Source organism: Balaenoptera acutorostrata, chromosome 3, assembly GCF_949987535.1.
Source record: "Balaenoptera acutorostrata chromosome 3, mBalAcu1.1, whole genome shotgun sequence".
NCBI classification, from domain to species: Eukaryota; Metazoa; Chordata; class Mammalia; order Artiodactyla; family Balaenopteridae; genus Balaenoptera; species Balaenoptera acutorostrata.
The window spans coordinates 78,075,473-78,097,891 of NC_080066.1; the positions used below are offsets into that span (position 1 = coordinate 78,075,473).

Sequence of the window (22,419 nt, forward strand, 5' to 3'; positions counted from 1 at the left end):
TGGTAAAATATTTGACATTTTTAAGGAATGCATGCTTTTATATGAATCCAAAATATTGTTATAAGATTAATGCGGCATTTAAAATTTTGTTTACAGTTCAGTTTTGCCTTCAGTCTAATTTCCCTGCTAGGCTGTCGCTCTAAGGCACAGTTCTTAAAGTGTAGCCCCTGGACCAGCAGCAGCATCACCGAGACTCGTTAGAGATGCAGATTCCCAGGCCCTGCTCCAGACTTGAATCAGAAACTCTAGGGTTGGTGCTCAGCAATCTCAATCTCAATCCCAAGCCCTCAGGGGATTCTGATACAGACTCAGAGTTTGAGAACCACTCCTCTAAGGCTTCGTGTACGGTAGCTTCACACCACCTTGACTAAAAACAATCTACTTCTACTCAGCTTTTATTTTAAAAGTTATAAGTTAAAACATTCCTTAATTTTTTTCCATTACTGAGATTATAATGCGTATTACTAGCTTATTTGTTATGATCTTTAATTTTGGGAAATGTTGTTTCTATTTTGCTATGATTCAGTTATTTTTGTAGTATTAGCTTGGTGTAGAGTAAATAAAGATTTTCCCCTCTGTGATATTCTTGTTTTCAAGCCAGCACATGCTTAATTTTAGATTACGTGATGTCACAAATTTTAAAATTGAAATATCACATATTTTAAAATTAAAGCCAATCATTAAAAAAATTGTGTTACTTGTTTTGATTACCTGTAGCACAAATACCATTTTTAAAGTGGCTGACCACCATTGTATATGAGACAGCTTATGAATTCATTTTAACAGATTAAAAAGGAATGAAGCATTTGAAACTACTCTTGTAGTCATTCTTACTTCTGAGATACCTAAGAAGGGAGTGTTTTTTGTTTATTTATTTTGTTTATTAATATGCATTCCATCCCTTGAAAAGTATATGTTTTCATGTTAGATTTTCTGGTACATTTTGAATAGTAGTCCTAAGAGTGCCTTTGAACTGAGTCATGTAAAATAATCAGGGCAGGCTTTTTATTGGCGTCTTTTTGCATCCTCTTTTTTTGGGGCGGTGGGGGGCCTGCGCCTCACGGCTTGCGGGATCTTAATTCCCAGACCAAGGATCGGACCCAAGGCCCAGCAGTGAAAGCGCCGAGTCCTAACCACTAGACCACCAGGGAATTCCTAGTGGCTTTTTGATATGAGTAAGAGTCTGGTTATTTAAACTAGTTTTGAGTAGTGAAACTAAATAATCCAGTTCATAGTTGATATAATCATTGACAGATTTGCCTGCTTTCTTGTGTAAAATCATGTATAACAGACATATGCTACATTTCTGTAAATGTGTTTTGGTTCAGTTCTGATTGGAATATCCTGTATTTGTTAGTGATAGGTGTCTCTAATATTATTAAATCATTCAGCAATTAAACTTGATAGATCTTGTACTATTACTGAAATCCAGTTTTAAGTGAATTCATTTTACATTTGATTATTCTTTGAATTTCAGGATGGTGAGGAAGAAGAAAATGAGAAAGGTATGTTTGATGCTAAGTAGAGTTTAAAAATAGGTGACATTTAGAAAAACAGTAAATTATGTGAAAATAAAACATTCCTTATTTGAAATCTTATTTTTGAAATGAGTTTATTTTCAAATTTATCAATTTAGTGAATTAAGTTAGCACCTTGATTTTATTTTTCAATTGGTTTTAATTTTCTTTTTAACACTTTCAAGATATGTTCTAACTTAATGGTACATATCAGTTACTGTAGTGGACAATGCCATTTTTTATTTAACCCAATTTAAATTTTATTTTTAAAAATAACTCCTAGCATACGGTAAGTTGATTACATTCTTGAGACTGGCACTGCAGTAACTCATACGTGCTTGTTGGGAGTCCTGATACGTAATGGATAATTAATTTTACAACTAGTCCTAAAAAGGTTGGGTGACCAGGAGACTGACTTTTTGTTTGCTGCTTAGAGAAATTTCGTACAGTCTTCTGACAGTTTCAGTAGTTTAGGAGAGTTATCTCATCCAATACAATTGCAGGGACACCAGTAGCAAAATATGTGGTCAGTATGAGGTTTATGGAAGAGTTCTTGGAAAGACGTCAAAGGATCCTCCAACTTTGGACTAGAAAGGACATGGAATAGGGTTCTAAGCAAGGCAGAATAAAAAACCTAGAAGAAATGATGAAGTAAAGCAACCAGCTGAAAATCTCAGATGCCCGAAGCCTTTCTCTTTTGGGGGAATGCAAGACATCTTTGAAAATGGTACTTGCAGGACTGACTGGACAGGATGAAGCCTGGAAATAACCACTTTCCTAAACGTTATGGAGCAGGCCATCTTTGGAGCCTCCTGTAGCAGTTTTCCATGTGATTCTGGACTACACAAGAACTGCATAAGAAGAGCGAAAAAGATGAGGCCCTGAATACTTTGAAGACCGATTGGTATCCTCAGACTGTGACCTTTCAAGACGTCACCATGGGAGTTCTGAAGGTCACAAGGGTTAAATCCCAAGATAATTTGAACATTGAATACCAAATCTGCACATTTGTCACTCTCTCGTGGAGGAAAAAAATCTTCCATATGCCATTAACTTATAACCAGAAATGAAGAGCTGGTATCCTCAGGATGGAACCATTTCCTCACTTTTGTTGTTTGGTATTTGTATTTAGAGATCATTTTTTCCATGAAGAATAAGTGATCCTGGGTAAAGGATTGTTTATGTTAGTTAATACCCTTGTGTTTTTCTTCCTAACCTTCCATCAGTGCTAATAACTGGCTTTATATTTTCTAGGTCCTATTCTAGCTTATGAATATGAAATTGTTTAAACTTCTTGTTTTGCCGTATTTATTCCTGTTAAATCCTCTTAGATATAGCAGGTTCTGGTGATGGTACACAAGAAGTATCTAAACCTCTTCCTTCAGAAGGGAACCTAGCTGAGGCTGATCACACAGCTCATGAAGAGATGGAAGCTAATACGACTGTGAAAGAAGCTGAGGATGACAACATCTCGGTCACAATCCAGGCTGAAGATGCCATCACTCTGGATTTTGATGGTGATGACCTCCTAGAAACAGGTAAAAATGTGAAAATTACAGATTCTGAAGCAAGTAAGCCAAAAGATGGGCAGGACGTCATTGCACAGAGCCCGGAGAAGGAAAGCAAGGATTATGAGATGAATGCGAACCATAAAGATGGTAAGAAGGAAGACTGCGTGAAGGGTGATCCTGTCGAGAAGGAAGCCAGAGAAAGTTCTAAGAAAGCAGAATCTGGAGACAAAGAAAAGGATACTTTGAAGAAAGGGCCCTCGTCTACTGGGGCCTCTGGTCAAGCAAAGAGGTTTGTTTTTCTATGTCAGTTCTTTACGATACTGAATTCCAGCATTCAATAAGATCACTCTACATTAAGGGGGTGGCTTCAAGACCATGTACAGTAATTAGTACTTATGATCCTGCCTATAATATTTTTGACCGTCATAAGTTACTTTAAAAAAAAAGTTCAAGATCTTCGTAATATGCAGTGTGTCCTACTGATTGCATTGTCGAATTGTCAGCATATATTTGGTTTTTTTGTTGTTTTTTTTTTTTTCAAATTGACAATTTTTTTGTGTTTTATTTTTAAAAATCCTTGTGATGATGGTTAATGAACAACTATCAGTCCTAAGAACACAAAATGAAGTCAAGTCCCAGTCCTGAAATCTGGAGAAGATGGCCATATATCCACTGAATAGAATTGTCAGAAAATCTAGATCTTCAGGCATCTTGGGGAAAATCAGTGCAAGAATCCTAAGGGAATCATTTGTTCAAATAACCTAATCTAGGCCTTTGGAATTATTAATTTGTATGAATAGCACTAGTTTGAAATATAGTCAATATCAAGCTGTTCGATTTTTGTTCTTTTGTTTTTGTTTTTTTCTGTTTTTTTTTTTTTTTTTTTCAATTTTCTTCTGGTGATTTGCTTCTTTAGCTCTTCAAAGGAATCTAAAGACAGCAAGACATCATCCAAAGATGACAAAGGTAATGGATTTTTTTTCCTGTTTATTTCAGTGATAAATTGCATATTTTCATTAAAAAGTAATAATTGCCTGGGGTTTCCTTTGACATTATTTAGTCCTCAAAAATTGACATACTAAAATTTTTCGATGGCCTTTATGTAAACAATGGAGTTAGATTACAGCAAATTCTCAGTGTGATTGAAGCATTACTTTCTTAATTAATCTGTAAACTGGTATGAATTTGCTTAAAATATATTTGGTCTGTGTTTTTCACATTGTGTTCTAAGCATCTGTATGGAATATTCATATAACAGATATTTAGTTTTCTTATATTAGAATTTCAAGTATTTTATCTTTGATTGCAGTCACTTTTAACCCTTGTACACCACCACAGTCTTTTTCCCTTTCTGTCTAGTAGGAAATATGGTATAAACAGTATTTGTGTATATTTGTGGAGCTGAAAGAAAGTCAGTCTCTAACATTTGGTTTTACTTTCTTGATTCTTTAAATCAGGGCACACTTCTGTTAATATAGCCAGTTATACAGTATTTTAATTCTTCGGAATTTACTTCCTATTTGACTTATTTTGCATTGATGAGAGTTTTATGTAGAAAAGTAGTTTTATTTTAATTTTTGTAAGCTTAAAGGTGCATTATTTGATTACTTTTTGTTACTGGGAAGTCTCAGTCTCAGTTTGTCTCCTGGTCATGTGCATTAGTGTCATCTTGTATATGCTGTATACTTGAAAAATATTTCTTGTGTTCTAAAAAAGCATTTTAAGGGAAAATAACACAATTTAGGTACTACAGATTCTGAAAATGCCTCGAGTGCCTGAAAAAGTAATGTGTTCCTTATACTTTATTTAGTATATTTTGTTGGTATATTTTAATAATTAGAAATTTTAGTGGTTGGTTTAGTAATTGACAATTAATTAATTGCATTACCCACATTCCTTACAGTTTGGTTAATGGATAAGATATAATAAATGTATTAAATGTTATCCTTTAAATTTAGAAGCCTAGTGTAGTCTTAATTAAATGTTAACTTTTTCCTGTCATTAAATTTTTTTTTAATGAAGTATGTGGGCCCAAATGTTACTGGTAAAATAAAAAAGATACACAAACTTCCAGTTAACATTTCATAGCAGATCGTTTGAGAAGTACATTTCTTAAGAACACAAATGCAGCAACCATTAATATTTAAAATATCTGAGTCAGGCATGTGTTGTCTCCTCATAAGTACGCTGACAATAGTTCTTCAACTAAAACTTGTGGCTTGTAATTTTTAAAGCATTAAACATTTTACTCCAATAATGCAAAGTTATAAAAATTGTTACTTTTGTTTGTTTAGATACTGTTTCCCTTAGAATGGGTAAGAGTTGTTTTCCAAGTAAAGTCAAATGAATGAAAATTCCTTTTTTATAATAGCACATTTGAAGTAAAGCACCGAAGGATGACTGACCAGGCCTGTATTTTAAGAAATAGCATTTATCTGTATGAAACCATAATTTGTGTATGGAAATAGTGCAGAAATAATTCATATAACCATTTACCTACTCTAAAGGGTTTTGAGGTCTCTGATCTTATTTTTGTAAGTGATTTTAGAAGATTTTTTTTTTTTTTAAATACAGTTATCCAGCTGCATGTGATTCCCACTTTCTCTTACCCTTTCTCTGATAGAGAATGAAGGTGAACTGTGGTTGGCTAGTCTGTGTTATTAAACATTCAAATTCTTGAAAACAGTTTATCCCTTTGTTTGACTTTTCCCTTTGCGCTCCCAAGTTTCTCAGGATCTAAAGCCCACCACAGATGTAGGTAATTAAGCAGTCTGTACATTCCTAGATGACTACTTCCTGGTTGCCTGTATTTAGTGCAGTGGTTGAGTATAAGTTATTGAGCTTAACAGCAAAAGTCCAAGACGTGTAATTGATTTTTGTTGCCTACATTGTCTTAAAATTGGTGCAGTAGGAAATGTACAAATGTTCAGACATGTTTGTATTATCTGTTATTGTGTTTGATTTTAATAATAGATGTGTAGGATTTTGATGTAGTAAAGTTGTACTATCAACATTAGAGGGTATTATAATTTTGGAAGAATATGGCCCTAATAATTGTGTTAAAAAAAATTCCAATTGAGATACTTAAACTTCTGATATTAAATCTATTCTAGGAAGTACAAGTAGTACTAGTGGTAGCAGTGGAAGCTCAACTAAAAATATCTGGGTTAGTGGACTTTCTTCTAATACCAAAGCTGCTGATTTGAAGAACCTCTTTGGCAAATATGGAAAGGTACATTCTTTTTACCTTTTTATCCATCTTCCTGGTATCTCCATTTTAAATAGAGGTTATATTCAAAACAGTATATATAAAACCTAGTTTCTTGTCTGTCTTAGGACTGTTACAGGCATAATTATTGAGTTCTGTAGTAATAGTGAGTTTCATCATATAATCTCACTCTGAGCCCTGGGAATCTTTTATTAAGAGCTCATATTTTGAGCCCATTTAAGCCAAGGACTGAGTTTGATTCATTACATTCATCATGATATTTCTTGGACCTAGAATTGCTGAGGCTGATCTGGTCATCTGGAAAATATAGGTAGATTAATATTAGGCAATGGGATATAGAATATGAGGGAAAAAAACCCAAAACTGATGTGGTCCTTCTCATTATACAAATTCCAGTACAGTGGTGGTGAAAAATGTAAAACTGGTAAAACTTAATCAGAAATTTTGATATGTGCTGTGAAGGAAGAGTGCAGGGTGTTAGCAGAGGGAGGCTTTACTGTGGTTGGTTCATCAGGAGAATTTTTTCTGGCATATGAGGGGAGCCCTAACAGAAGAGAAAAATAGTCAATGATTAAATGAATTGAATATTCAATTAATGGCTGTTGAATTAAGTTGCAGTTGATCTGCATCCCTTAGGGCACTCACTATTTTCTACTTTACATTTTAGTGTTCAATATATTGATACATCATATGTAACCTCCTCTGCTGTAAACTCTTTGATAGCAGGGATCTTTACCTACTATACTATGTGTGCACATGGTAGGCTTTCAAATATTTATTAAATTAATGACCAGTATCGGTAAATAGCCATTAATGAGTGTTACAAAAATCTATCCTATTGATTTTAGGAGTTTTTTCTTCTTCTAATTAGAGAGTTACCTGCACATTAAGGAGGTTCTTGTAGATGTCAGATACAGAACACTGAGAATTGTGGTCCCATGATCAGCTGTGGTATATTTTTGGTTCTATTTTCAACAATTTATTGTTAGAGCTGTAAAAATGGTATTTTGATGTTGCCATTTATTAGGATTAAAACTATATTAGGAAACCATGTACTTATAACAAGGACCTCGGGATTAAGAATTAAGCTGTTGTTGGGGCAAGTCAGCGTTTCCTGAGATAAAAGCTGATAGCTTCCAGCTACCCACACCATACAGCCTCCTAAATTCCTTACGTTCCTCTTCCTGACACTGCGTCCCTGTTCCTATTTATTCAGCCCTACATTGTTCTCTCTCGCTTTTCTTCTCACTCATCCACCCCTGCCTTGTCTCTCTTAGCTATTCATTTTATAGAATTGAAATTATTTGTCACTTTTATATCGGTATACATTTTAAAAGTACATGGATGGAAAGTGTATCTTTTTAGAGTGTGTTTTTAGGGTGTTTTTTAAAAAAATTAATTTATTTGTTTTTATTTTTGGCTGTGTTGGGTCTTCGTTGCTGTGCGCGGGCTTTCTTTAGCTGCGGCGAGCGGGGGCTACTCTTCGTTGCGGTGCACGGGCTTCTTGTTGTCGTGGCTTCTCTTGTTGCGGAACATGGGCTCTAGGTGCACAGGCTTCAGTAGTTGTGGCTCACGGGCTCTAGGCACGCAGGCTCAGTAGTTGTGGCGCACGGGCTTAGTTGCTCCACGGCATGTGGGATCTTCCCGGACCAGGGCTCGAACCCGTGTCCCCTGCATTGGCAGGCAGATTCTTAACCACTGCGCCACCAGGGAAGCCCTAGGGTGTATTTTTAATGTTGCTTTTTTACATGTGGCAGATTCTTTATTTTTGAAAGACCTATTATAGAAAAGTGTTAACACTTATTTAGACACTTTCTAGGAACTTACCCTTTTTGTTTTAATATCTTTAAGAGATTCAGGGTGGGCCTTTGATAGGGAAATTTTGACGCAAATCTAATTGAAAATATTATTTCTTTGCTTTCATTAATTGTGCCATTACTTCATTGATGTGACTGACTGTGTTTTGGCAATGTATTTGAAAAAATAAAAAGGAAAAAACTAAAAGCAGGTTAGATTGCTTTTTGATATTTTAAATTGTTCCCCAGTAGATGGTGATCATAGAATAATATATGTCCTAAATTTATCCTTTATCCTGAATATATACATCCTGAACATATCCTTTAATTTGAATAGTCTCCATTCTGAAGTTTAATCTATTTAGAAATGTATGTGGTTGTAAAGTTGTAAAACTTTCTGAAGTATAATCTCATTTTCCAGGTTCTGAGTGCAAAGGTAGTCACAAATGCTCGAAGTCCTGGGGCCAAGTGCTATGGCATTGTAACTATGTCTTCAAGCACAGAGGTGTCCAGATGTATTGCACATCTTCATCGCACTGAGCTGCATGGACAGCTAATTTCTGTTGAAAAAGTAAGCTTGCTTAAGTGTTTATAAAAGGGAGGTTACTTTGAGGGCTAGTAATTTTCAATTTAAAGATGTTACACTGGTAGGGAGTAGAATTAGGAATGACTTTTATTTTTATATATTATTCATTTCTGTTTTCCAAATTTTCTACCATCAACATACTTTTTTTTTTTTTTTTTTTTTTTTTTTTGGCTGTGTTGGGTCTTCGTTTCTGTGCGAGGGCTTTCTCTAGTTGCGGCAAGCGGGGGCCACTCTTCATCGCGGTGCGCGGGCCTCTCACTATCGTGGCCTCTCTTGTTGCGGAGCACAGGCTCCAGACGCGCAGGCTCAGTAGTTGTGGCTCACAGGCCTAGCCGCTCCGCGGCATGTGGGATCTTCCCAGACCGGGGCACGAACCCGTGTCCCCTGCATTGGCAGGCGGATTCCCAACCACTGCGCCACCAGGGAAGCCCCATCAACATACTTTTTACAAACATAAAAATGTAACGTTAAAACACATATTTTTTCCTGTTTAAACCTTTTCAGGTTAAAGGTGATCCTTCTAAGAAAGAACTGAAGAAAGAAAATGATGAAAAGAGTAGTTCAAGAAGTTCTGGAGACAAAAAAAATATGAGTGATAGAAGTAGCAAGTAAGGATTTATTTTGTTGATAAGCATATAGACTTTTTTGGTACACTGATGAAGTAGTCCTCATTTTGTTGTTTTCTTGCTTGGGGTGGTATGGTTAGGACACAAGCCTCAGTCAAAAAAGAAGAGAAGAGGTCGTCTGAGAAACCTGAAAAAAAAGAAAGCAAGGATACTAAGAAAATAGAAGGAAAAGATGAGAAGAATGATAATGGATCAAGTGGCCAAACTTCAGAATCGATTAAAAAAAGTGAAGAAAAGAAACGAATAAGTATGCTATGCATCTTTCTTCTCAATCCCTTTCTAATGCATCCTACAATTTAATTTTTACAGTGGAAGGGGAAACTTGAGATTACAATCCAGATAAATATTTAAACTTTGTTATTAGAAAAGGAGGTAGAAAAGGAGGTCTAATAGACTGATTGTCCTCTCCTTTTCCACTCTTAGGAGACAGATGTCTTCTTCCACCTAAGCCCATTTACTGTTAAATCTGGGCTGACTGAAAACGGTCATTGAGTAATAGCTATGTAATAGATCTTTTGGTATCTCTGAAAGTATTTATGTTAGCGGATCAAGCTTTAAAAACTCTTTAAGTTCTCATAGAATAAGTTTTTTATTTCATGTATTGGTTTATGAATATTTGGTTGTCTAAGAATTCAGCATTTTTACATTATATTTTCTTTTTTACTGAAATATTTTTAGACATTTGCTTATCTAATTTTTTTTTTTTTCCTCTTAGGTTCAAAGAGTCCAGGACATATGGTAATACTAGACCAAACTAAAGGAGATCATTGTAGGCCATCAAGAAGAGGAAGATATGAGAAAGTAAGTCTGAGGCAGATGTTTACTATTCCACCTGTTTCCAAAAGAAGATAAGTCAGTATCTCTAACCATGTGCATACTTCCATGCTAGAAAACCTAAGAAAAGGGGAATGTCATTACTCATTTAAGCTTTTTAAATGACCAGCTCAACTTGAAAAAACAAAATTATTTTAACTTGTAGTCCTGTTGTAATTTTTTTTTCTACAGATTCATGGAAGAAGCAAGGAAAAGGAGAGAGCTAGCTTAGATAAAAAAAGGGACAAAGACTACAGGAGGAAAGACATCTTGCCTTTTGAAAAGATGAAGGAACAAAGATTGAGAGAACATTTAGTTCGTTTTGAAAGATTGCGACGAGCAATGGAACTTCGAAGGTAGGAAAAGAGTCTATTTTATACCTGTCTTTAACTATAGGTACATCTTTAACACTAGTTATAAACCAGATTTCTGGAAATTGTATTCCTACAGAAAGATATTTGCCACTTTTAAGAAGTGCAGTAAAACCTAATGATTTCTTAAGTTTGCGTAGTATTTTATGATTTACAAAATACCTTTCCATCTATTATCTCTGTCTTGACAGTTCTGTAAGGTTAGTTATGTCCATTATATAAGTGAAAAAAATGGAGGCCCAGAGAGGCTAAATGACTCTTCCAATGCCACATGGCTAATGAGTGGCAGAGTCGGGACTCAGACCCAAGTCTTCTGACTCCAAGTCCAATGCTCTTTCCTCTACTCCAAAGCTGCCGCCATAAAAAACATGACTTTAAAGGAAAAATTGATTTTTGAGATAGGATAGTCTCAATGTAAGGTATAGTGGTCAAATAATATGTTGACATTTTAGGGAAAACTTATTGTACTTTGAATTAGAGACCAAGTGAAGGCAAATTTACCCTGTGAACCTTATTGTGTTAAGCTCTGTCCCAAAGCAGGCATTCTTTTTAAAACAAAACGAGAACAAAACATTTCTATTTTTAGTGGCAATATCTCAACAGTTCATCATGAGTGCCAGTTTGCTTTCATATATCAACTTTTGGATGCCACTTAAAATATTCTTGTGAAAGTGTTTCATAATATAAATTTCCAAATATTAACCTATACTGTCAAATGGTCACTTACAATGAAATTTCATCTATTCATTCACAAGAGTGCTCGGAACTACCAGAGATACTTGTAGCAACTTAAATAATACTGTGATTGCCGCACAGTTTACCTAAAGGAAATAACCCTTGCATTACTCAGAAGCTTTGTTGGATGAGGTCTCAGCACGCTTAGCCTCCTGTTTAGAGGACCACAAGTTGAGAGGAGGGTGGGAGTGGGAGTTATTAGGCAGCACTCCTCAAACCCATTAGATCAGCACCCCTTTCATAGTAAACAAAAGAGTTGCAGCACCTTCTTTACTAATCTGAAACGAAATTGGTATATAATATACCTACACATACAAATATATGAAAAATATCAATATAAAGCCTTAACTGTAATACGAAGGAAAAATGAAAGTAATTTGTAATGAAGCATATATTCCAGATATGAATGTTTAGGCATGACTCTCTAGAAGATCTAATGAAGTAGTCAGATGTTTGCACCCTTCTTAAGACTCAGTGAGAATGTGACAGCTACAAACACAGATTGATACCGGTTTGTCATATTGGTGAGTCAAATACCAGGAGTGTTGTTGACGTTATGACATGATTTCTGAAATGGTGAACAACTCTTGGTGAAGTTCTCAAGAAAGTATAATTTTCCCTCTTACTTATGTGGAGTTGCATTCCTGGAAACTTTAGTGTACATAAAACCACGCCAAAGCAAATGAACCTGGCATTTATTAAAAATTAGTTAAGTTCTAGAGCTAGATTTTTTTTTTCTAGAGGTGATTTTGTTTTGATGACATGAATGTCCATTATGGCATCTGAAAGGTATATTAGGAGTGTTGGACAGTTTTTTGTTATGCAGAACTATCTTGACTATTCCACACATCAGAAGATATTTAGAATCCTTGGTCCCCTTCACTAATTGCTGGTAACCGCCCATGGTCATTGTGATAATTAAAAATGCCCCTCAGATTTCCATGGGGGCAGTACTGAACCATTGAGAACCACTGGGTTACTAGGGGAAGACATGGTGATAGACAAAATACACTGGGTGCCCTAAAGTAAGGAAATGATTAAAAAAAACACAAACTGTTAAAAGTCTTAATATAATAACTTAATTTAGTTGAGCAAACATTTGAACTACCTCCTGAATCAAAGAAGCATGTTACCCAGAGCCATCTATTATGGGCCATGAACACTCCAAAAGAGGCTTTGAGGCAGCCGTTCATTGTATATAGCGTTTGCTATAATTCGTGCTGATGGTTATGATCCCAGGTTATCAAAAATAGGGCCTACCTCATTTAAGGAGACAGACTGTATCCTATTTTTCTATCAAAAACAGTAGAAGTTGTAGTTTTGTAAATTCATGTATGTAGAATATCTCCTTTTAAAAATGTTGATTAATTAATGGGCTGTTATAGTGGGATTTTTATTTAAACAGGAATCATCTAAGAGGCAACTACTCTATAAAATTCAGCTGTTCAGCTGACAGTCTTAATAAATAAGTGACAGTATTGAAATCTGTTTAAAGTTTTATTTTGAGTTCTCTTTCCAATTACATTAAAACTACTTAGAATGAGTTGAAGTTTAAAATTGCCAACCTCAGGGAAAAGTACAAATTCAAAAGCTATTCTCTTTCACACAGTGCTAGCATAATTTAAGTATTTCTAAATACTGATTTTTGTTAGACGAAGAGAGATTGCAGAAAGAGAGCGTCGAGAGCGAGAACGCATTAGAATAATTCGTGAACGGGAAGAACGGGAACGCTTACAGAGAGAGAGAGAGCGCCTAGAAATTGAAAGGCAAAAACTAGAGAGAGAGAGAATGGAACGCGAACGCTTGGAAAGGGAACGCATTCGTATTGAACAGGTGCAGTCAGAAAATCTTTTCATCTTAAATAACTGACCTTTTTCAAACCCTGTGATTTTTGCCCTAAAATTTGCTTTACATGTTGTAAAGCTTCTATAGAATAAGTTTAGCTAATGAGCATTTATTAAGTGTCCCTGAAAGATAACAGTGAATTAGGTGCTAGTTAAAAATACATTTAGTCATGACTTTGTTCTAGCCAATTGGTAATACCTCGAGCTCTGCAATATCATGGCAGCCTAATAGTCTGAGCATAGGACTATGAGTCCAGAGTAGTTGTAATCCAGGCTCTGTCACTATCCCATTCTTAGAAAATAACTATTTCCTTACATATTATAGTGGGAGTGATTTCCCAAGGCTGGAAGGAAATAATGCCTCTCTTTGCAGAATTGCATCCAAGGTTTTAAGGCACTTAATCTTCATACATATTAAGAACTCTATTTCTAATTCCCTTTAGGTGCTTTTGTTTAAAATTATTCAACTAAATCTGACCTTCCAAATTTAAAAAATTGCCAGCTTTTAACACCCAGTCTCTGTTAATTTTAATGTTGCAGAACAATAGTCATAGCTTAGATTGCTAATTACTGAAGTCAGATTTTTTTATTTGTCCCAGGTATGTGTTTTGCCTGGTGCTTGCCTATGATGGTTTCTTAATGACAGGATTAAAACAAAGTTGCAAATATACTTACCTTATGTTTTCATTTTGCATTGGTTGGTTCTTCCTTCTATGTTATCTGAAGGAACGACGTAAGGAAGCTGAACGTATTGCTCGAGAACGAGAGGAACTGAGAAGGCAACAGCAGCAGCTTCGTTATGAACAAGAAAAAAGGAATTCTTTGAAACGCCCACGTGATGTAGATCATAGGTAGTTGCTTACTTTCTTTAACAGTAGCTTACTATCTTATTCCTTAGTCCAAGCTAAGACTAACTCTAGAATTGGAGAGTACAGGCACTCATCACTGGAGTAAAGGGTCATGATCAACAGGGATGGGAATGATTGCAGTATTGAATTGGACCCAGTGCATTGTCAAGTAGAACAGTCTGCTCTTCTTTCTATTTCCCTTCCTAATGCAAATGTTTTTCCACTATGACTGGAAATACATGGTAGACTTCAGCAATGGCTCTCAAACTCAGACCCATTTTGAAAATTCTTACAGGGTAGTGCAGATGGTACAGAAATCAACGTCATAAATTTGGGAAGACTAAAATATAGATTCTGTATGTGTTTGCATTCATGGTTCTTAATAGATTTCAAAATACAATATAGTCATTTAATTTTCTCATTACACATTCTGTGAGATTTAGTTGATAGTGTTGAGAAATAAGTGGAGTGAATGAATTGTGCTTGGGACTGACCCCTCTAACCTTTCCAAAGTTAAGTATAACCAAAAAGGTTGTATACACCTAGTTAGAATTTTATTATAAAATGGTATCAAGTATTTATCTTATTTGTCTTTTCCATTTAATAATTTGAAAACAGACAATTTTTCAACTGTTTTCTTTCCTGTGAAATTCCTCTAATAACTATACGACTTTGTATAACAATAATTTTTTGCTAGCTTGTTCTTGTAACAGAATGTTTTGTCTTGAGTTTATTAGCCCTCTGTATCCACAGTTCCTAGCATGTGGTATGTATGACTCCAAGTAGGTGTTATTTGATTGTTGTAAAACTAATTTATATAAACGAGCAAATATTTCTCTTCAAGGCGAGATGATCCTTACTGGAGTGAGAATAAAAAGTTGTCTCTAGATACAGATGCACGATTCGGCCACGGATCTGACTACTCTCGACAACAGAATAGATTTAATGACTTTGATCACCGAGAGAGGGGCAGGTTTCCTGAGAGTTCATCAATACAGTCTTCATCTTTTGAAAGGTAAAACAGATTATGTTGAAAAATGCTGTATTTGGTATATGAGCCTTGTTAGTGATAGTTTGGTTCTCTATTAAAATCTTAAGAAGTACAGGTCATAACTGAGTGTTCAGAACAAATCATATGTTTGGTTTTTGTATTTGTTAATGAGACTGTGATTCAGTATTCAAAATTAGTTTTATAGGCCACCATAACACAGTTAAGTAGGTTGGTTTTATCTTCTTAACCTTTAAAACTAAGTGGGAGTACTGTTAACTTTGAATGAGCCTCAACTGTGAAGAACAGTAAAATATCCCTCAGGTTGGTAGTGACTTGAGTGTTTGATGTAATTTCCCTTGGACGGCAAAAAACCAACCTTCATGCCAGACATTTAGCTCAATTTAAAAGAATATAGGTTATTATCAATAATTGTGGCTATTTTGGTCGCTTTGCCTTAAGTTAATTTTTAAAGAAGGTGTTATTATTGTAGGTTATGCAAATAAAGTTAAGAAGAAGAAGGCCAAGTAAGTACTTCTCAGGACCTGTGTTCTTTGTTTTGAATAACAGGCGAGAACGTTTTGTTGGTCAAAGTGAAGGGAAAAAAACACGTCCTTCTGCACGAAGAGAAGATCCAGGTTTTGAAAGGTATCCCAAAAATTTCAGTGATTCCAGAAGAAATGAGCCTCCACCACCAAGAAACGAACTTAGAGAAACAGACAGGCGAGAAGTGCGAGGGGAACGAGATGAGAGGAGGACAGTGATCATTCATGACAGGCCTGATATCGCTCACCCTAGACACCCCCGAGAAGGAGGGCCCAATCCATCTAGACCCACCTCCTGGAAGAGTGAAGGAGGCATGTCCGCCGACAAACGGGAAGCAAGGTATTTGTGTAGTTTCTAATGACTAGCTAGTGGTGGGTTATAATGCATTTGGGTTTTTCAAAAAAAGGTATAATAGAGTTTGATTGTGTATGTTTTTGGATTTTGTTTAACAGAGTTGAAAGGCCAGAAAGATCTGGGAGAGAAGTATCAGGGCACAGTGTGAGAGGGGCACCCCCTGGGAATCGCAGTAATGCTTCAGGCTATGGAAACAGAGAGGGAGACAGAGGAGTAATCACAGACCGAGGAAGTGGAGCACAGGTAAATGCTTATGCAGGTTTATTGTCAACTCTCCAGAAATAAATTTAAAGGACTTATGAGACACATTGTATCTGTAGTATCATTTGGGTGTGGACTAGACTAGTTAGATTAGAATGATTGAGAGTTTCTTGTTAAAGATCGTAATGCCTCTTGTATTTTCAAGTCAGTAGTTGAATATAGTAGTCCAGAGAAGCAGGATACTAGCCCTGAAATTTTTTTTTCCTTCCAGTTTTATTGAGATATAATTGATATACAGAAAGAACTGTGTAAGTTTAAGGTGTACAATGTAATGATTTGACTTACATACATGATGAAATGATTGTAGCCCTGAAATTTTTATTAAACTTCCTGCTAAAATTTGAGAATTGTTACATTTGGTAGATGAGCCTTCCTAATGACGACTGGCTTTATTTCTTTTTTAAGAAATTGAGGCTTTCAAACTGGATGGGAAATCTTGGGCCCCTACTTGTGTTTCCCTTTCACCTTTTCCTTTTTTTTGTTTTTGTTTTTGTTCATAATACTCTCTCTTTTCTCCCACTTTATTAAGTAGCTTAAAGTATAGAACTGAAATAAAACCATTGTCTCTTTTTTGCTCTTTTATTTTTAAAGGTAGGTAAGTGGAATATTTTGTATTTGCCTTTTTTACTCTTGTGACGCTTTATTGACTTGAATATTTTCTATTAAGAAGTCAATGAATCTCGACAGAGGACATCTCTTAGCAATTCAAATGAGCAAAAACCTTTTACCTGATTTGAAAGCATTCTGTCGATGAAATACTGGCATAATATGGGTTGACGGTAGCAGAGATAGAATATTCTCTTAAATTACATACAAAAAAGAATTCTGAAGTGTGTGTGTATGTGTATGTGTGTCTCCATCCTTCAGCCTGTAGTATACTCTGGTGCTCTGTTTTGTATTTGAATACATATTAGGTTTTGTAGCAACATTTTTTACCAGAAAATTTTTTAATCTCTTGGCATTCTAGTTAATACAACTCTGCACTTTCCATTTCATACAAAGCATTTTTGAAACGGATTTGGGCCTGCTGGGATTTATTAAGTTTTAATGTTTCTAGTAAGTAGAAATGTTCAATAGATGAATTCATTGAGCTATTTATCCTGAATAGAACATTTAAGATTTGTTACATAATCCAGATATTCTGCCTTAGTTAGAGTAAAATTTAAGTCTCATAGACTAGTGCCCTTGCATTCAGATACCCTTTTTGCAAAAGGTATCCTGAGGGAAGAGATCCTGTTCCTCCCGTGGAAATTTGGTTTTCATGGTGTTGGTCTATAAGCTGTTCTGACTGTAGTATTGGGTTGGCAAAAAAGTTCCTTTGGTTTTTAAGTACAAATAAAAGACACATTTTTCATTTTCACCCAGAACTTTATTGAACAACGTATTCACCGTTTTGTTCCACTACCTTCTGCCATTTTTCAGGCAACTTCATAATTCCATCTTCCCAAAACTTTTTATCTTTTTGAGCAAAGAACTGTTCCAGGTACCTTTTACAGTCTTCCAGGGAATTGAAATTTTTCCCATTAAAAGAATTTTGTAAAGACCAAAATAAGTGGAAAGGCGAAGGTGCAATGTCTGGTGAATACGGCGGATGAATCAGAACTTCCCAGCCAAGCTGTAACAGTTTTTGCCTGGTCATCAGAGAAATATGCGGTTTTGCATTATCCTGATGGAAGATTCTGCGTTTTCTGTTGACTAATCTGGACGCTTTTCATCGAGTGCCACTTTCAGTTGGTCTAATTGGGAGCAGTACTTGTCGGAGTTAATTGTTTGGTTTTCTGGAAGGACTCCCTTCTAATCCCACTATATACACATCACCTTCTTTGGATGAAGAGCAGCCTTTGGTGTGGTTGGTGGTGGTTCATATCACTTGTCCCACGATCTCTTCCGTTCCACATTGTAGTACGGTATCCACTTTTCATCGCCCGTCACAATTTGTTTTAAAAATGGAACATTTTCGTTACGTTTCAATAGAGAATCGCATGTGGAAATACGGTCAAGAAGGGTTTTTTTCACTTAACTTACGTGGAACCCAAACGTCAAAGCAATGAACATAACCAAGCTGGTGCAAATGATTTTCAACACTTGATTTGGATATTTTGAGTATGTCAGCTATCTCCCACGTGGTATAATGTTGATTGTTCTCAATTAATGTCTCGATTTGATTGCTATCAACTTCAACTGGTCTACCCGACTGTGGAACATCATCCAGCGAGAAATCTTCAGCACAATACTTCGCAAACCAACCTTTGACACGTTTGATCAGTTACAGCATCTTCTCCATACACCTCACACATCTTATTTTGTGTTTCAGTTGCGTTTTTACCTTTCTTGAAATAATAAAGCATAATATGCCAAAAATGTGGCTTTTTTTCTTCCATCTTCATTATTAAAATGGCTACACAAAAATTCACCAATTTTGGGTTTTTTTAAAATGCACGCTGATATGACAGCTGTCACAATACAACTTAACAAAATTGTTTTGAATGAAGTTAAAGACAACTAAGCGCCACTAGAACCATCCTACGGGAAAACCGAACGAACCTTTTGGCCAACCCAATATATCTCTGTAGGGCGCCTTCAGATTTCTGCAGGCTAAGTATCATAACTTTTGACTCTTTTTTTTCCCTCAGATCCTTAGTTCTCTGCATTTGTTTCTTTATGTTCACTATTCTTTTTTTTTCATAGTCATGGGTGTAAGACCTTGTAAGAGCCATAGCACTAACTAGTACTGTGTACAGTAAGATGACAGCTCCTGTTTCTATGTGGTATTTGCATGTTGATCATATACCCCACCTTGATTTGTCTTAAGGTTTTGACCTCTCAGTATGCCTTCTTACATATATATAGAAGATCCAGGCATTATATATAGACCCAGAAATACTCAAGGGTCAGAAAGTACATGGGTGCTAGAAGGTATAGAAATAACAGTGCTGAATCATATTCTATCCTTCTACCTTTTCTACCCTGAAGCCTGAAAAGCTTCTTAGTTTAAAGTAGATAGAAACCTTTTTTCATATTATTCATTCTTTCATCTTCTCACACATCTTATTAATTTCCTTCTGACATTAAAAGTACACCATAAGGGACTTCCCTGGTGGCACAGTGGTTAAGAATCCGCCTGCCAATGCAGGGGACATGGGTTCGAGCCCTGGTCCGTGAAGATCCCACATGCAGCGGAACAGCTAAGCCCATGGGCCAGAACTACTGAGCCTGCACTCTAGAGCCCGTGCTCCGCAACAACAGAAGCCACCGCAATGAGAAGCCCGCGCACCACAACAAAGAGTAACCCCCGCTCGCCACAACTAGAGAAAGCCTGCACACAGCAGCAAAGAACCAACGCAGCCAAAAATAAATAAAAATAAAATAAATTTATCAAGAAAAAAAAAGTACACCTTAAGTAAATTGGCCTGAGGCTGAGTCTGTCCTGACTTTTCTTTTAATATGTTATTCTTTAGCACTATCCCGAAGAACGACATGTGGTTGACCGCCATGGACGGGACACGAGTGGACCAAGGAAAGAATGGCATGGTCCACCTTCTCAAGGACCTAGCTATCATGATGCAAGGCGAATGGGTGATGGCCGGACAGGAGCAGGCATGATAACGCAGCATACAAGGTAAGTAGTTAATCAGTTAAGACTTTTCTGCCAGCATGCAACCAAACCTTTTTCCTTTTCCTTAAAGGTCATTATAGTTTCTGAGAGATTGAATTGCAACTAGTAACAACCCTAGGTCTGCCCAGATATTTCCTCATATTAACCCAAAGTCTCCAGGGCAGCTGATGTTAATTTGTGAGTTAACGTTCCTCACTATAAGTTAATTGATTGACATTCTGGCATATTGATCTCGATACAGGTAGGTATGTATGTCAGAATGCAGTAGATAATGAATATTAATTTCATGTTGGAACCATCTTCTTGTTCATTATCATTCTGAAAATTCCTAGAAAGGAAGAAGAAACAAAGTATGTTCTGCTTCCACCCTTTTCAAATAGGTCTAGCAAAATTTTTGGACATTTATCCCAAAACCTGTTCAAATGCTAGGAGATGAGCTTTATTTTCTCTTCATACCAACATCCGTTGTGGCCCTTCAGCTGGCAAGTGTTTGGCCTCTCTCTCTCCCATGCCCTTTTTTCTTTCCCATTCATCTGTCTTATAAGAGACAGTGGCTTGGCTCAGTGATCCAAGTTACTGCTCTTCTATTGGTTGCTTCTACCCTCAGACTTAAGTGACTGTTTACTGTCCTTGTGCCCTGCACAGCCTCATCACTCATTCTGTCCTTGGTTATTAAAGGTCACCAGTACCTTTTTTCTTGACAAATATAGATTCCTTTATTTTTTTAGTTCTTGGGCTCCTTGGTGGTTAAGCACTGTTGCTTTTCCTTTTTTAAAACATTCCTCTGCTTTCTAATGTACCATAATTTTCTTTTCTACCTTTTTAATTTACTTTATTGGCTCCTTCACACGGTTGGATTTTAGATACTATTCTTTATTTTTAGCTTTATATCATGATCTCCATGTAAATGCTTAGATTTCTCCATAAATTTAGGGTCACAAGCAAACTCATTCCTCTGCGGTTTCAAACCTTTATGTTTCAGTTGTTGTCTCCAGCTTCTTTTGATTTGGCATTGCCAGACTGGGCCTCATCTTTATCTTTCTTCACTCCTAGCATAAATTTCTAAGTACGGTTCAGTTAAAAAAATATATTTGTGGTAGCTTTGTCTTCTTGCTTATTTCAGCTTCTATCAGATCTTCCCAAATGAGTGTTTTCTCTCCTCCATTTTTCACGTTATTTCTAAATTTAACCGTTGGGACTGTTTTCTTAACACTGTTTACTTGCTCCAAAACTACAAACAGCTTCTTTAGGTTACAGGATCTAATCCAGATTCCTCAGCCTGGCATCCAAACCTTTCTGTAATTTGGTTTTATCCTACTTAAACCATTTCGCCATGGGTTTTTCTCTCCCAAATTTGTTGTAGGATTTTGGGGTGGGTCTTTATTCCTGTATTATCCGTTTGTATCTACTGTGTTGCATTATACATATAAAAGAAATTCCAAAAATATTTCTTGAATGATGTCCTGTAGTTCAGAGGTTCAGGTTCCTAGTTGATGCTGATGCTGCAGATCTGGGGGCCACACTTTGAGAACCACTGCTCCAGTCCATTCATGCACAGACCATTAAATGGCTTACTAAGAGGCAGAGGCTTTGACGTGAGGTTGCCTGAGTTGAAATCCTCACACCACCATTTATTATCAGTTCACCATTGTGATCCTGGGCAAGTTACTTAGCGTCTAGATCTGTCTTTCTTCATCAGGAAAGTGGGGTTAGTAATGGTACATACCTGACAGGACTGTTCAAAAGAGTAAATTATTTAATATGGGTAAAGCACAAAGAACAGTGTCTGTTAAATGATAATCGCTTTTTAGGTATTAGCTGTAATTATTTGTTCTTTTGTTCTCTGATGTTTTTTTCTTTTAAACCTTTTTCAGTAATGCATCCCCAATTAATAGAATTGTACAAATCAGTGGCAATTCCATGCCAAGAGGAAGTGGCTCTGGATTTAAGCCATTTAAGGGTGGACCTCCACGACGATTCTGAAAATTAGCTCTCTGCCACGGTTTCAAGATAATTTATTGAAATCTCCTGTAAACTTTACTTGACTACTTATGAAGAGGACCTCTGACTTGCTTGAGATTTCTGTCAGACTTTTTCTTTTTTCTCTTTTTTTAAAATTTAACATGATTGCTTTTCTCAATTTTGGAGAAGATGTTTAAATAGTTCTGTTGTAACTTTTAATAGTTTTGTGTATCATTCAACTTTTTTTCTTGCAGCACCAAGACACATTTGAAAAGATAGGAATCAAAACCATTTTAATGCTGTGTGAATATAAAGCGTAGTTTGCAGGTGTGTGGTAGTAGTTTAATTTCCAGCATTAGCTCTGTGGTGTCAGGCTCTAGAGTTACTTCTTGTCACCAAGCATTTTCAGCCTCCATTTTGAAGGCTGTTTAAGCTTAAAAAGTCTGCTGTTTAATTTTTAGAGAATAAGATTGTTCCTTGCATTTCTGAGTATTATGTAACCTATTTTTGCAGAAGGTACTGTTACATTAAGTGCATCTGTGTATCCTGGTTTTAAAAAATGTACTCTTTTTTGAAATAAACCTTCATATTCTGTATAGTTGCTAAAGCGTTGAGAACCTTTTTAATTGTAAAATGAGAACCGATTTTCAGTTTAGTGTAGCAGCACACTTGTTCAGGTTTGCATGGTATGAAACCAAATAGATTACTGAAACCTTGGCCATGAGGTTTGTATCACTGAGGTTCTTAGACTGAGTTGTGCAGGTAAGTGCACTTTTAGGTAATCTGCACTGTTTGATGGATAAATTCCATCTCTGG

The 22,419-nt window shown here is 36.1% G+C and overlaps 1 protein-coding gene across 9 annotated transcripts in view; it reads left to right on the plus strand.

Annotated features, from left to right (window-relative positions):
* The window catches only part of SLTM (SAFB like transcription modulator), a 45,012-nt gene extending 22,808 nt beyond the window's left edge, over positions 1 to 22,204 (plus strand). For 3 of the 9 annotated variants that reach the window (XM_007165944.3, XM_057543797.1, XM_057543799.1), the window contains 16 exons: positions 1,478 to 1,505; positions 2,849 to 3,317; positions 3,945 to 3,994; positions 6,142 to 6,260; positions 8,475 to 8,624; positions 9,144 to 9,247; positions 9,346 to 9,512; positions 9,981 to 10,066; positions 10,271 to 10,434; positions 12,837 to 13,017; positions 13,755 to 13,879; positions 14,721 to 14,891; positions 15,435 to 15,749; positions 15,863 to 16,007; positions 19,484 to 19,644; positions 21,516 to 22,204. In XM_007165944.3, coding sequence (XP_007166006.1) covers positions 1,478 to 1,505; positions 2,849 to 3,317; positions 3,945 to 3,994; positions 6,142 to 6,260; positions 8,475 to 8,624; positions 9,144 to 9,247; positions 9,346 to 9,512; positions 9,981 to 10,066; positions 10,271 to 10,434; positions 12,837 to 13,017; positions 13,755 to 13,879; positions 14,721 to 14,891; positions 15,435 to 15,749; positions 15,863 to 16,007; positions 19,484 to 19,644; positions 21,516 to 21,624 — 2,544 coding nt within the window. In that variant the 3' untranslated portion in view covers positions 21,625 to 22,204. The remainder of the gene's footprint in view (positions 1 to 1,477; positions 1,506 to 2,848; positions 3,318 to 3,944; positions 3,995 to 6,141; positions 6,261 to 8,474; positions 8,625 to 9,143; positions 9,248 to 9,345; positions 9,513 to 9,980; positions 10,067 to 10,270; positions 10,435 to 12,836; positions 13,018 to 13,754; positions 13,880 to 14,720; positions 14,892 to 15,434; positions 15,750 to 15,862; positions 16,008 to 19,483; positions 19,645 to 21,515) is intronic. The other 6 variants (XM_007165945.3, XM_057543800.1, XM_057543802.1 and 3 more) reach the window with 3 other exon arrangements.
* Positions 22,205 to 22,419: the final 215 nt, after the last annotated feature.